General features: G+C 37.4%; 1 protein-coding gene across 9 annotated transcripts in view; it reads left to right on the forward strand.

Annotated features, from left to right (window-relative positions):
* The window catches only part of BTRC (beta-transducin repeat containing E3 ubiquitin protein ligase), a 271,763-nt gene that overhangs the window by 129,484 nt on the left and 128,133 nt on the right, over nt 1–14,146 (forward strand). For 5 of the 9 annotated variants that reach the window (XR_005027378.2, XM_036898777.2, XM_057506234.1 and 2 more), the window contains one exon: nt 1,650–1,757. The exons of the other annotated variants lie outside the window; for them this stretch is intronic. Coding sequence is in view for 4 of the 5 variants with exons in the window: in XM_036898777.2 (XP_036754672.1) it covers nt 1,650–1,757 (108 nt within the window). In the remaining variant the exon portion in view is untranslated. The remainder of the gene's footprint in view (nt 1–1,649; nt 1,758–14,146) is intronic. 9 annotated transcript variants of the gene reach the window in all.

Raw genomic sequence — 14,146 nt, forward strand, 5'->3', positions numbered from 1 at the left:
CTTGGTGAAGGGGTGAGTCTAGTAACCATAGTGTTCTTCATGTAATTGTAGATTAATGATAATAAAATGAATTTTTAAAAAAAGCTCAGTACAGAAATACTATTTACCCAGGAATTCCACTCCTAGGAATTTACCCTAAGAATGCAGCAGCCCATTGAAAAAGAGAGATGCACCCCTATGTTTATCGCAGCACTATTTACAATAGCCAAGAAATGAAAGCAACCTAAGTGTCCAGTAGATGAATAGATAAAGAAGAAGTGGTACATCTACACAATGGAATATTATTCAGCCATAAGAAGTAAACAAATCCTGCCATTTGCAACAACATGAATGGAGCTAGAGGGTATTATGCTCAGTGAAATAAGCCAGGCGGAGAAAGACAAGTACCAAATGATTTCACTCATATGTGGAGAATAAGAACAAAGAAAAAACTGAAGGAACAAAACAGCAGCAGAATCACAGAACCCAAGAATGGACTAACAGTTACCAAAGGGAAAGGGATTGGGGAGGATGGGTGGGAAGGGAGGAATAAGGGTTGGGGAAAGAAAGGGGGCAGTATGATTAGCATGTATAATGTTTGGGGGAGCGCACGGGGAGGGCTGTTCAACACAGAGAAGACTAGTAGTGATTCTACAGCATCTTACTACGCTGATGGACAGTGACAGTAATGGGGTTTGTGGGGGGGTCTTGGTGATGGGGGGGAGTCTAGTAAAGATAATGTTCCTCATGTAATTGTAGATTAATGCTCCAAAATATAAAATCTATATATAGGAGTAATAACACTATTATTATTTAATTACTGTTACTAGAAATAATAATTTATACCCCATTTTGCTAGTGAATGCACTATGTGTGTATTTATACTCACACATACTTTTTTTTATTTGGAAGATTTTAATACCAGCCGCATTTTGGGGTTTACTCTGTTTTTCTCTTTCATTCTCTTTTTTTTTTTGTCCCTTTCTCTCTTTGTTGTTTTTTCCCCTTCTGTTTGGGTTGTTTCTTCCTTCCCTCCTCACCACCAATCCATCTAGAAAGATGAAGAGGCAGCTGCTATGGTAACTATGCATTTTGGTTAATTAATAGAAGGCTAACAAAATACATAAAACGTATTCAAACTGTGCAGAGTTAGTGGCTGTCTAAGCTGAATGGATATAATACTTTTTCTTTTCCTTCTCCCCGCCTTCTAAAAAAAACCTTCACTTCCCTGTGGCATTTTGTTTTCTAATTTATGATTCCTAATACTAAAATGCTACCATGATCTATCCCTGTTTCGTTTTAGTCCGCACAATATGTCACTTTTGGTGAATTTGTGGAATGTGAGTTGAGGTATACAGAGGAAAAGAATTGATTGGATTAAAAAGTAGATTTCCTTTATACACATACATAAAAGAACAGGCACAAAAATTTTTACTAAGTATTTGTTCTTTCAAGCTATCCCTTCTTTCCCCTTGTCTTTTGACTACTAGTGCCCCTTTTGAGTTTCTCTCCAGGGTTAGATCTATTAAGTAGTATGTTTCTTAAAGTTGTTTCTGTTATAAAGGCCAGCTGCAGCTGGAATATTTCATTCAGCCAAGCCCTGAAAATTCCTGTAATCTGTGCCATCCTGTCTCATACTGTCCCATCTCATAGTTGTCCTCTCTCTGCAGTGCTCTATGCCCAGGTCTCTGTGGCTGGGCTGCTCCAGCCTGGCGGACAGCATGCCTTCGCTGCGATGCCTGTATAACCCAGGGACTGGCGCACTCACATCTTTCCAGGTACTTTCTCTGTCTCTGTGGCTTATTTGTGGGCATTATTGTATGTTGTCTAATTCATTAGTTTGTCCCTCCTTTCCCATGCTTTACTTATGCTCACTTTCTCTCCTTCATATTGTCTGTATTTCACATCACTTCTCTCCTTTAATGATTAATTTTTAATGTAGATCTAGACTGATGTACTCTTAAGACATTTTATTATCGTGATTGGTTTGCCATAATTGACGTATCACAACTTGACTCTTGGTTTTCATATCTAGTAAAAGTATGATAGTGAATTTTAAAGTAATCTCAACAAATAGCATTCAATATGTAATGTTTGCTCTGGACCTACATAAAGTCAATTAATGTAATTACTTAATTAGAGCCAGTTGTCTGAACACATTCTTAATTTTTTTCTTGTGATTACTAAAAATATAAAGTGCTTTGTTTAGAGTGTTTCCTGGTTATTATACTACTATATTTTTTTGGTAAGAAATGTGTTTACTTATATTTTGATTAACAGGTCAAGCTTCAAAGTGGAAAGGTCCTTAAGACCTTTGAGTACAGTATTCAGCTTGAGACAGTCAGCTGGTTTTGCATGGACTGACAGATTCTAGTTCCATTCAGCCTTTCTCAGAGGCCATTAGAACAGTTCCAGGATGTGAGAGAGAACGATGGAGGAAGAGAATGGAAAATTTGTAGAGAAATTGTAAGAAAGAGATTGATGCCCATTGTTTACAGATTAGAGTGCCACATATGGTGATTTTTAGCAGAATTGTTATCTGTCCACCTCAGGTATTTGGAATTTGTGTTTAGCATTTGACAATAATACACAACAAATTCATTTTTTGTTTTTAACTTATGTACTTCATATTCTATGTAGAAGAATTTCAAAGACAAGTTGTAAGTAAGCATCAAAATACTTATGATTAAGTCATTTCACTCTAATCATCATGTTCTTCATCTGTAAATGGAGATACAGTAAGGCCATGCAGCAAATGATTGCCGTTTTTATCATCCTCATCATTATTGTTATTGTTAGAGAATATTGAAATCCTGAGAGTATCAATTTATTTCAGATATCTTATATTTGTACTGTATATCATATTGATGAAGTTTCTGCCTTCAAGGAACTCAAAGTCTAGCCTGTTGATTTTTTTTTCATTAAGGTATCATTGATATACACTCTCAAGAAGGTTTCACGACAAAAATAATGTGGTTATTACATTCACTTTTATTATCGAGTCAACCCCCATGCCCCATTGCAGTCACTGTCCAGCAGTGTAGTAAGATGCCACAGAGTCCCTGTTTGTCTTCTCTGAGCTACATTGTCTTCCCTGTGAACCCACACACACTATGTGCACCAATCATGATACCCTACAATCCCCTTTTCCCTCCCCCACCCCTCCCCTTTGGTAACCACTAGTTCCTTCTTGGAGTCTGTGAGTCTGCTGCTATTTTGTTCCTTAAGTTTTGCTTTGTTGTTATACTCCACAAATGAGGGAAATGATTTGGTATTTGTCTTTCTCTGCCTGACTTATATCACTGAGCATAATACTCTCTAGCTCCATCCATGTTGTTGCAAATGGTAGGATTTGTATCTTTCCTTTGGCTGAATAGTATTCCATTGCGAATATGTACCACATCGTCTTTATCCATTCATCTACTGATGGACACTTAGGTTGCTTTCATATCTTGGCTTTTGTAAATAGTGCTGCAATAAACATAGGGGTGCATGTGTCTTTTTGAATCTAAAAAGTTGTTTTCTTTGGGTAAATTCCTAGCAGTGGAATTCCTGGGTAAAATGGTATTTCTATTTTTAGTTTTTTTGAGGAACCTCCATATTGCTTTCCACAGTGGCTGAACTAGTTTACATTCCCACCAGCAGTGTAAGAGGTTCCCCTTTCTCCACATCCTTGCCAGCATTTGTTGTTCCTAGTCTTTTCTGTGTTGGCCATCCTAACTGGTGTGAGGTGATAGCTCATTGTGGTTTTAATTTGCATATCCCTGATAATTACCGATATGGAGCATCTTTTTGAGTGCCTGTTGGCCAACTGAATTTCTTCTTTGGAGTAGTGTCTGTTCATATTCTCCACCCATTTTTTAATAGGGTTATTTGTTTTTTTGGGTGTTGAGGGGTGTGAGTTCTTTATATATTTTGGATGTTAACCCCTTGTCGGATATGTCATTTACAAATATATTTTCCCATACTATAGGATGCCTTTTAGTTCTGCTGATGGTGTCCTTTGCTGTACAGAAGCTTTTTTTTTATTTAGTCCCATTTGTTCATTTTTTGTTTCCCTTGCCTGAGGAGATGAGTTCAGGAAAAAGTTGCTCATGTTTATATTCAAGAGATTTTTGCCTATCTTTTCTTCTAAGAGCTTTATGGTTTCATGACTTACATTCAGGTCTTTGATCCATTTTGAGTTTACTTTTGTGTATGGGATTAGACAATAATCCAGTTTCATTCTCTTACATGTAGCTTTCCAGTTTTGCCAACACCAGTTCTCAAAGAGGCTGTCATTTCCCCATTGTGTATATATATATATATATATATATATATATACACACACATATATGGCTCCTTTGTCGTACATTAATTGGCCATATATGCTTGGGTTTATGTCTCAGCTCTCTAGTCTGTTCATTGGTCTATGGATCTGTTCTTGTGCCAGTACTAAATTGTCTTGATTACTGTGGCTTTGTAGTAGAGCTCGAAGTTGGGAAGCAAGATCCCCCCTGCTTTATTCTTCCTTCTCAGGATTACTTTGGTTATTCGGGGTCTTTTGTGGTTCCATATGAATTTTAGAACTATTTGGTCTAGTTCATTGAAGAATGCTGTTGGCATTTTGATACGCTTTGCACTGAATCTGTGGATTGCTTTAGGCAGGATGGCCATTTTGACAATATTAATTCTTCCTAGCCAAGAGCATGGGATGAATTTCCATTATTAGTGTCCTCTTTAATTTCTCTTAAGAGTGTCTTGTAGCTTTCAGGGCACAGGTCTTTCACTTCCTTGGTTAGGTTTATCCTAGGTATTTTATTCTTTTTGATGCAATTGTGAATGGAATTGTTTTGCTGATTTCTCTTTCTGCTAGTTCATTGTTAGTGTATAGGAATGCAACAGATTTCTGTGTATTAATTTTGTATCCTGCAACTTTGCTGAATTCCGATATTAGGTCTAGTAGTTTTGGAGTGGTTTCTTTAGGGTTTTTTATGTACAATATCATGTCATCTGCAAACTTTAACTTCTTCCTTGCCAATCTGGATGGATGCCTTTTATTTCTTTGTGTTGTCTGATTACCATACCTAGGATCTCCAGAACTATGTAGAATAAAAGTGGGGAGAGTGGGCATCCTTGTCTTGTTCCCAATCTTAAAGGAAAAGCTTTCAGCTTCTTGTTGTTAAGTATGATGTTGGCTATGGGTTTGTTATATATGGCCTTTATTATGTTGAGGTACTTGCCCTCTATACCCATTTTGTTGAGAGTTTTTATCATGAATGGATGTTGAATTTGTCAAATGCTTTTTCAGCATCTGTGCAGATGATCATGTGGTTTTTGTCCTTTTTGTTGATGTGGTGGATGATGTTGATGGATTTTCAAATGTTGTACCATCCTTGCATCCCTGGAATAAATCCTACTTGATCATGATAGATGATCTTTTTTATATATTTTTGAATTCGGTTTAAGATTTTGTTGAGTATTTTTGCATATATGTTCATCAGGGATATTGGTCTGTAATTTTATTTTTTTGTGGTGTCTTTGACTGGTTTTGGTATTAGAGTGATGTTGGCCTCATAGAATGAGTTTGGGAGCATTCCCTCTTCTTTTCCTTTTTGGAAAACTTCAAGGAGAATGGGTATTAGGTCTTCACTAAATGTTTGATAAAATTCAGCAGTGAAACCATCTAGACCAGGAGTTTTGTTCTTAGGTAGTTTTTTGATTACCAATTCAATTTCTTTGCTGGTAGTTGTTCTATTCAGATTTTGTGTTTCTTCTTTCGTCAGCCTTGGAAGGTTGTATTTTTCTGGAAAGTTGTCCATTTCTTCTAGGTTATCCAGTTTGTTAGCATATGATTTTTCATAGTATTCTCTCATAATTCTTTGTATTTCTGTGGTGTCTGTAGTGATTTTTCCCTTCTCATTTCTGATTCTGTTTCTGTGTGTAGACTCTTTTTTTCTTGATAAGTCTGGCTAGGGGTTTATCTATTTTGTTTGTTTTCTCGAAGAACCAGCCCCTGCTTTCATTGATTCTTTCTATTGTTTTATTCTTCTCAATTTTATTTATTTCTGCTTTAATCTTTATTTTGTCCCTCCTTCTACTGACTTTGGGCCTCATTTGTGCTTCCTGTTCTAGTTTCATTAATTGTGAATTTAGACTGTTCATTTGGGATTGTTCTTTCATGGTGTAGGCCTGTTTTGCAATATAGTTCCCTCTTAGCACGGCCTTTGCTGTGTCCCACAGATTTTTGTGTTGTTGAATTATTGTTATCATTTTTCTCCATATATTGCTTGATCTCTGTTTTTATTTGGTAATTGATCCATTGATTATTTAGGTGCATGTTATTAAGCCTCTGTGTGTTTGTGGGCTTTTTCATTTTCTTTGTGTAATTTATTTCTAGTTTCATACCTTTGTGATCTGAGAAACTGGTTGGTACAATTTCAGTCTTTTTGAATTTACTGCAGTTCTTTTTGTGGCCTAGTATATGATCTATTCTTGAAAATGTTCCATGTGCACTTGAGAAGAATGTGTATCGTGTTGTTTTTGGATGCAGTGTTCTGCGGATGTCTGTTAGGTCTATCTATTCTAATATGTTGTTCAGTGCCTCTGTCTCCTTTTTTCTGTCTAGTTGATCTGTCCTTTGGAGTGAGTGGTGTTTTGAAGTCTCATAAAATGAATGCATTGCATTCTATTTCCCCCTTTAATTCTGTATTTGTTTCACATATGTAGGTGTTGGATGTGTAGATATTTATAATAGTTATATCCTCTTGTTGGACTGACCCCTTTATCATTAAGTAATGTCCTTCTTAGTCTCTTGTTACTTTCTTTGTTTTGAAGTCTATTTTGTCTGAAAGAAGTACTGCAACTCCTGCTTTTTTCTCCCTATTAGTTGCATGAAATATCTTTTTCCATTTCTTTACTTTCAGTCTGTGTATGTCTTTGGATTTGAAGTGAGTCCCTTGTAGGCAGCATATAGATGAATCTTGTTTTTTAAGCCACTCAGTGACTCTGTTTTTTGATTGGTGCATTCAGACCATTTCCATTTCGAATGATTATCTATAGGTATGTACTTATTGCTATTGGAAGCTTTAAATTTGTGGTTACCAAAGATTCAAGGGTAATTTCCTTACTATCTAACAGTCTAATCTCACTTCATGTGCTATTACAAACACAACCTAAATGTTTTTTTTTCTTCCTCCTCCATTATTTGTATGTTATGAATCATATTTTGTACTCTTTGTCTATCCCTTGGGTGACATCTATTTACCCTTAGCAATACTCCCATCTATAGGAGACCCTCCAAATGCACTGTAGAGGTGGTTTGTGAGAGGTAAATTCTCTCAAATTTTGCTTATCTGAGAATTGTTTAATCCCTCCTTCAAATTTAAATGATAACCTTGTTGGATAGAGTATTCTTGGTTCAAGGCCCTTCTGCTTCATTGCATTAAATATATCTTGCCACTCCCTTCTGGCCTGTAAGGTTTCTCTTGAGAAGTCTGATAATAGCCTGATGGGTTCTCCTTTGTATGTGATCTTTTTTCTCTCTCTAACTGCTTTTAAAAGTCTGTCTTTATCCTTGATCTTTGCCATTTTAATTATTATATATTTTGGTGTTGTCTTCCTTGGGTCCCTTGTGTTGGGAGATCTGTGCACCTCCATGACTTGAGACACTATTTTCTTCCCCAGAATGGGGAAGTTTTCAGCAATTACCTCCTGAATGACACTTTCTATCCCCTTTTCTCTCTTCTTCTTCTTCTGGTACCCGTATAATGTGAATATTGTTCCATTTGGATTGGTCACACATTTCTCTCAATATTCTTTCATTCTTAGAGGTTCTTTTTTCTCTTTGCCTCAGCTTCTTTGTATTTCTCTTCTCTAATTTCTATTCCATTTACCGTCTCTTCTACTACATCTCATCTGCTTTTAAATCCCTCCATTGTATGTTTCATTTCAGATATGGAATTTCTCAATGATTGAATCTCCAACTTAAATTCATTACTGAGTTCTTGAATAATTTTCTGTACCTCCGTAAGCATGTTTGTGGTTTTTATTTTGAACTCTCTTTCAGGCAGATTGATGAGTTCAGTTTCATTTGGCCCTTTTTCTTGGGTTTGTGAGATTTTGGTCTGAACCATGTACTTTTGACGTTTCATATTTCTGTGTGGTGCCCATTAGTGCCCAGAAGCTGCAGTCTCTGGAGCTACTTAGCCCCTAGAGTGAGGTTGGGGGTTGTAGGGGAGCGGAGCTGTTGCCTGGGGTGAGGAGAGATCTGTTTCCTGATTCCCGTCTGCTGTGCCAGTCTCCAGTTTCAGAGCCAGTGGGCCAAGCACAGGTGTAAGCCTCTGTGCTTTGCACCTCTAGCTGTTGTAGACAGGGCCTCCCTCTGTCTGGCCTGACACCAGCACAGTGACTGCTGGTTTGCAAACCGGTGCCGGTAGGCTAGGAAGAAGATGCAGCAGGCTGCATGTCACAGTACTAGTGTGCCTCAGAGCTGAGTAGCCAGCCAGGGGGATGGACTGCCTGAAGCTCCTCAAAGTTCCCAACCAGCTGGGCAGAGTGCGCCCAGGCAACCTTGTCCAGCTCTCCCTTCTCCTGAGCAGCAAGCTCCGTGCATACACCGCCCCTTCAGCAGCCCTCTTGCTGCTAGAAAGCCTCTCAGACTGCCTGCCTTTCCTCTGACACAGAGCAGTCAGATGCGGATCCCTTCCTCCACAAATGGCCGGAATCTCAGTCTCTCAAGCACTCTGCCTGTCTGAGCTCCCCAACGTCCAGAGCATCACACAGTATAGGTTTCTGCTCACAAAGCAGATTTCCAGGGCTAGATGTTCAGCAGTCACAGGCTTCCACTCCCTCCCCGCTGTTTCTCCTCCTCACACTGGTGAGCTGGGGTTGGGGGGAGGGCTTGGGTCGTGCCAGATTAAGGCTTTCATACAGTACCTGTTTCATGAGGTGTGCTCTGTTCGTAAGGTCTGTATGCAGTCTGGTTCAGCCTTCTTTCTTGTTGCAATTTTAGGTTTAGTTGTATCAATTAACTACATTTTCATACTATTTGTGGTTTTAGGAGAAGTTTCTGTCTCACCTCTCATGTTGCCATCTTGAATCCTATTTAATAGTTTTATATATATTATTATTATATTTCTTTTCTGTGAAGTGAGAAAGAGAGCTGTTAAGTCACATAACCCCCAAAGGATAATCTCACAAACTGGTTAATTCTATGAAGTAAATGTGTAGGGAGCCTACAGAATATGTAAAAGAGGAACCTCTTCTACCCTGACGGTGGGAGTAAGGAAGATAAGGTTGTCAAATGTTTGACTTAAGGTCTGAAAGATGACTAGGCATTAACTAGGAAAAAGTGAAGAGGGAATAACATTTCCGACCTAAGGAAAAGGCAGTGTTTGGGACAGGGAGGGGTTGATGCATTTAAGGACGCTACTGAAAAAAAGACTTATTTCAGAGAATGAGAAGGGAGTTCTGAAAGACTTCCGGGAAGCTTGATCATGCAGAATTTATGGACCATTGAAAGGAGTTTAATCTTGATGCAAAGGGGAGTAGTAAGCTGTTGAAAGGGCTTAAACACAAGCTTGACCTGGTCAGATTTGCGTTTAGAGGTATTACTCCAGCTATAATAAAGATAGCTTTAGTAATTGAAGAGAGAGATGGTGGCAGTTTGGTTTTAGTCTCGAGACTCCTTTGCATTCTTAAAAATTATAGAGGGTCCCAAAGTGCTTCTGTTTATGTAGGTTATATCTATTGATATTTACTACATATGAAATTAGAACTCAGAAAGGATTTAAATATTAATTTATCAATGCATTTAAAATAACTATAATAAACTCAATACATGTTAGTGCAAATTAAAAAATTTTTTATTAAGGTATCATTGATACACACTCTTACAAAGGTTTCACATGAAAAACATTGTGGTTACTACATTCACCCATAGCAAATAAAATATTTTTATAAAAATATTTTCTAAAACCAAAAATTTAGACTGGCATTGTATTAGTTTTTTTTAATTTTAGTATGATTAATCTACAATTATGTGAGGAACATTATGTTTACTATGCTCCCCCCTTCACCAAGTCCCCCCAACAAACCCCATTACAATCACTGTCCATCAGCGTAGTAAGATGCTGTAGAATAACTACTTGTCTTCTCTGTGTTGCACAGTCCTCCCTGTGCGCCCCTCCCCACATTATACATGCTAATCATAATGCCCCTTTTCTTTTTCCTCACGCTTATCCGTCCCTTTCCACACATCCTCCCCAGTCCCTTTCCTTTTGGTAACTATTAGTCCATTCTTGGGTTCTGTGATTCTGCTGCTGTTTTGTTCCTTCAGTTTTTTCTTTGTTCTTATACTCCACATATGAATGAAATCATTTGGTACTTGTCTTTCTCCACCTGGCTTATTTCACTGAGCATAATACCCTCTAACTCCATCCATGTTGTTGCAAATGGTAGGATTTGTTTTCTTCTTATGGCTGAATAATATTCCATTGTATACATGTACCACATCTTCTTTATCCATTCATCTACTGATGGACATTTAGGTTGATTCCATTTCTTGGCTATTGTGAACAGTGCTGCAATAAACATAGGGGTGCATCTGTCTTTTTCAAACTGGGCTGCTGCATTCTTAGGGTAAATTCCTAGGAGCAATATTCCTGGGTCAAATGGTATTTCTATTTTGAGCTTTTTGAGGAATGTCCATACTGCTTTCCACAATGGTTAAACTAATTTACATTCCCACTAGCAGTGTAGGAGGGTTCCCCTTTCTCCACAACCTCACTGACATTTGTCATTGTTTGTCTTTTGGATGGTGGCCATCCTTACTGGAGTGAGGTAATATCTCATTATGGCTTTAATTTGCATTTCCCTGTTGATTAGCGATGTGGAGCATCTTTTCTTGTGCCTGTTGGCCTTCTGAATTTCTTCTTTGGGGAAGTGTCTATTCAGCTCCTCTGCCCATTTTTTAATTGGATTATTTGCTTTTTGTTTGTTGAGGTGCATGAGCTCTTTATATATTTTGGATGTCAAGCCTTTATCGGATCTGTCATTTATGAATATATTCTCCCATACTGTAGGATGCCTTTTTGTTCTATTGGTGGTGCCCTTTGCTGTACAGAAGCTTTTCAGCTTGATATAGTCCTACTTGTTCATTTTTGCTTTTTTTCCCCTTGCCCGGGGAGATACGTTCATGAAGAAGTCACTCGTGTTTATGTCCAAGAGATTTTTGCCAATGTTTTTTTCGAAGATTTTTATGGTTTCATGACTTACATTCAGGTCTTTGGTCCATTTTGAATTTACTTTTGTATATGGGGTTAGACAGTGATCCAGTTTCATTCTCTTACATGTAGCTGTCCAGTTTTGCCAACACCAACTGTTGAAGAGGCTGTCGTTTCCCCATTGTATGTCTATGGCTCCTTTATCAAATATTAATTGGCCATATATGTTTGGGTTAATGTCTGGAGACTCTGTTCTCTTCCACTGGTCTGTCGGTCTGTTCTTGTACCAGTACCAAATTGTCTTGATTACTGTGTCTTTGTAGTAGAGCTTGAATTTGGGAAACGAGATCCTCCCCACTTTATTCTTCCTTCTCAGGATCGTTTTGGCTATTTGGGGTCTTTGGTGGTTCCATATGAATTTTAAAACTATTTGTTCCAGTTTGTTGAACAATGCTGTTGGTATTTTGATAGGCATTGCAATTCATCTGTAGATTGCTTTAGGCAGGATGGCCATTTTGACAATATTAATTATTCCTAGTCAAGAGCATGGGATGAGTTTCCATTTGTTAGTGTCCTCTTTAATTTCTCTTAAGAGTGTCTTGTAGCTTTCAGGGCACAGGTCTTTCACTTCCTTGGTTAGGTTTATCCCTAGGTGTTTTATTCTTTTTGATGCAATTGTGAATGGAATTGTTTTGCTGATTTCTCTTTCTGCTAGTTCATTGTTAGTGTATAGGAAAGCAACAGATTTCTGTGTATTAATTTTGTATCCTGCAACATTGCTGAATTCTGATATTAGTTCTAGTAGTTTTGGAGTGGAGTCTTTAGAGTTTTTTATGTACAATATCATGTCATCTGCATATAGTGACAGTTTGACTTCTTCTTTACCAATCTGGATTCCTTGTATTTCTTTGTTTTGTCTGATTGCCATGGCTAGGACCTCCAGTACTATGTTGAGTAACAGTGGGGAGAGTGGGCATCCCTGTCTTGTTCCCGATCTTAGAGGAAAAGCTTTCAGCTTCTCCCTGTTAAGTATGATGTTGGCTGTGGGTTTATCATATATGGCCTTTATTATGTTGAGGTACTTGCCCTCTATACCCATTTTGTTGAGAGTTTTTGTCATGAATGGATGTTGAAATTTGTTGAATACTTTTTCAGCATCTATGGAGATGATCATGTGGTTTTTTTCCTTTTTGTTGGTGTGGTGGATGATGTTGATGGATTTTCGAATGTTGTACCATCCTTGCATCCCTGAGATGAATCCCACTTGATCATGGTGTATGATCCTCTTGTTGTATTTTTGAATTTTGTTTGCTAATATTTTGTTAAGTATTTTTGCATCTATGTTCATCAGGGATATTGGTCTGTAATTTTCTTTTTTGTTGGGGTCTTTGCGTGGTTTTGGTATTAGGGTGATGCTGGCTTCATAGAATGAATTTGGAAGTATTCCCTCCTCTTCTGTTTTTTGGAAAACTTTAAGGAGAATGGGTATTATGTCTTCTCTGTATGTCTGATAAAATTCTTCAGGAAATCCATCTGGCCCAGGGGTTTTGCTCTTGGGTAGTTTTTTGATTACTGCTTCAATTTCGTTACTAGTAATTGGTCTGTTTAGATATTCTTTTTCTTCCTTGGTCAGTCTTGGAAGGTTGTATTTTTCTAGGAAGTTGTCTATTTGTTCTAGGTTTTCCAGTTTGTTAGCATATAGATTCTCATAGTATTCTCTAATGATTCTTTGTATTTCTGTGGTGTCCGTCATGATTTTTCCATTCTCTTTTCTGATTCTGTTGATGTGTGTAGATTCTCTTTTTCTCTTGATAAGTCTGGCTAGGGGTTTGTCTGTTTGTTTATTTTTTCAAAGAACCAACTCTTGGTTTCATTGATTTTTCTATTGTTTTATTCTTCTCAGCTTTATTTATTTCTTCTCTGATCTTTATTATGTCCCTCCTTCTGCTGACTTTGGTCCTCATTTGGTCTTCTTTTTCGAATTTCAATAATTGTGACTTTAGACTATTCATTTGGTATTGTCCTTCTTTCTTTAAATAGGCCTGGGTTGCTATATACTTTCTCTTAAAACTACTTTCGCTGTGTCCAACAGAAGTTGGGGCTTTGTACTGTTGTTGTCATTTGTCTCCATATATTGTTTGATCTCTATTTTAATTTGGTCATTGATCCATTGATTATTTAGGAGCATGTTGTTAAGCCTCCATATGTTTGTGAGCCTTTTTGCTTTCTTTGTACAGTTTATCTCTAGTTTTATCCCTTTGTGGTCTGAGAAGTTGGTTGGTAGAATTTCAGTCTTTTTTAATTTACTGAGGCTCTTTTTGTTGCTTAGTATGTGGTCTATTCTGGAAAATGTTCCATGTGCACTTGAGAAGAATGTGTATCCTGCTGCTTTTGGGTGTACAGTTCTGTAGATGTTGCATTGTATTACATTTTTACAAATCTCTTTAATGTCTGGATTAATAAAAGACAGCTGGATTCTCCTTTCTGCTTCTACATTCAGTATGTTGTGATTTGGTATTTTGGTTGAAATATCTGAAGAATACCAGTCTTCACAGATAATTTGAAAAGGTAGAGGTATTTTAATACCCTTTTTAGATACCTGTAATTAAAGATTAGTTGCAGTATAGAATCTGAAACTATATTAATGAACGTCTTGCTCTCTATTATATTAAAATGCATTGGTCTCAGTCTTTTCAACAAGCCATGGTGGAACAATTGGGCATCTATATGCAAAGTCATGAACCTCAACCTTTGCACTGTACCACAGACAAAGATTAACTTAAGCTGGATCAGAGACCTACATATCAACTAAAATTATACAATAGAAGAAAATGAGAGAGGAAAAAAATCATTGTGACTCTGGGTTAGGCAAAGATTTCTTTGATAAGACAAAAAACATGAACCATAAAAGCTCTCTATTCATTGATAAGTTGGACTTCATCACAACTTAAAATTTCTGCTTT

Source organism: Manis pentadactyla, chromosome 8 (genome assembly GCF_030020395.1).
Source record: "Manis pentadactyla isolate mManPen7 chromosome 8, mManPen7.hap1, whole genome shotgun sequence".
Taxonomy (NCBI): domain Eukaryota; kingdom Metazoa; phylum Chordata; class Mammalia; order Pholidota; family Manidae; genus Manis; species Manis pentadactyla.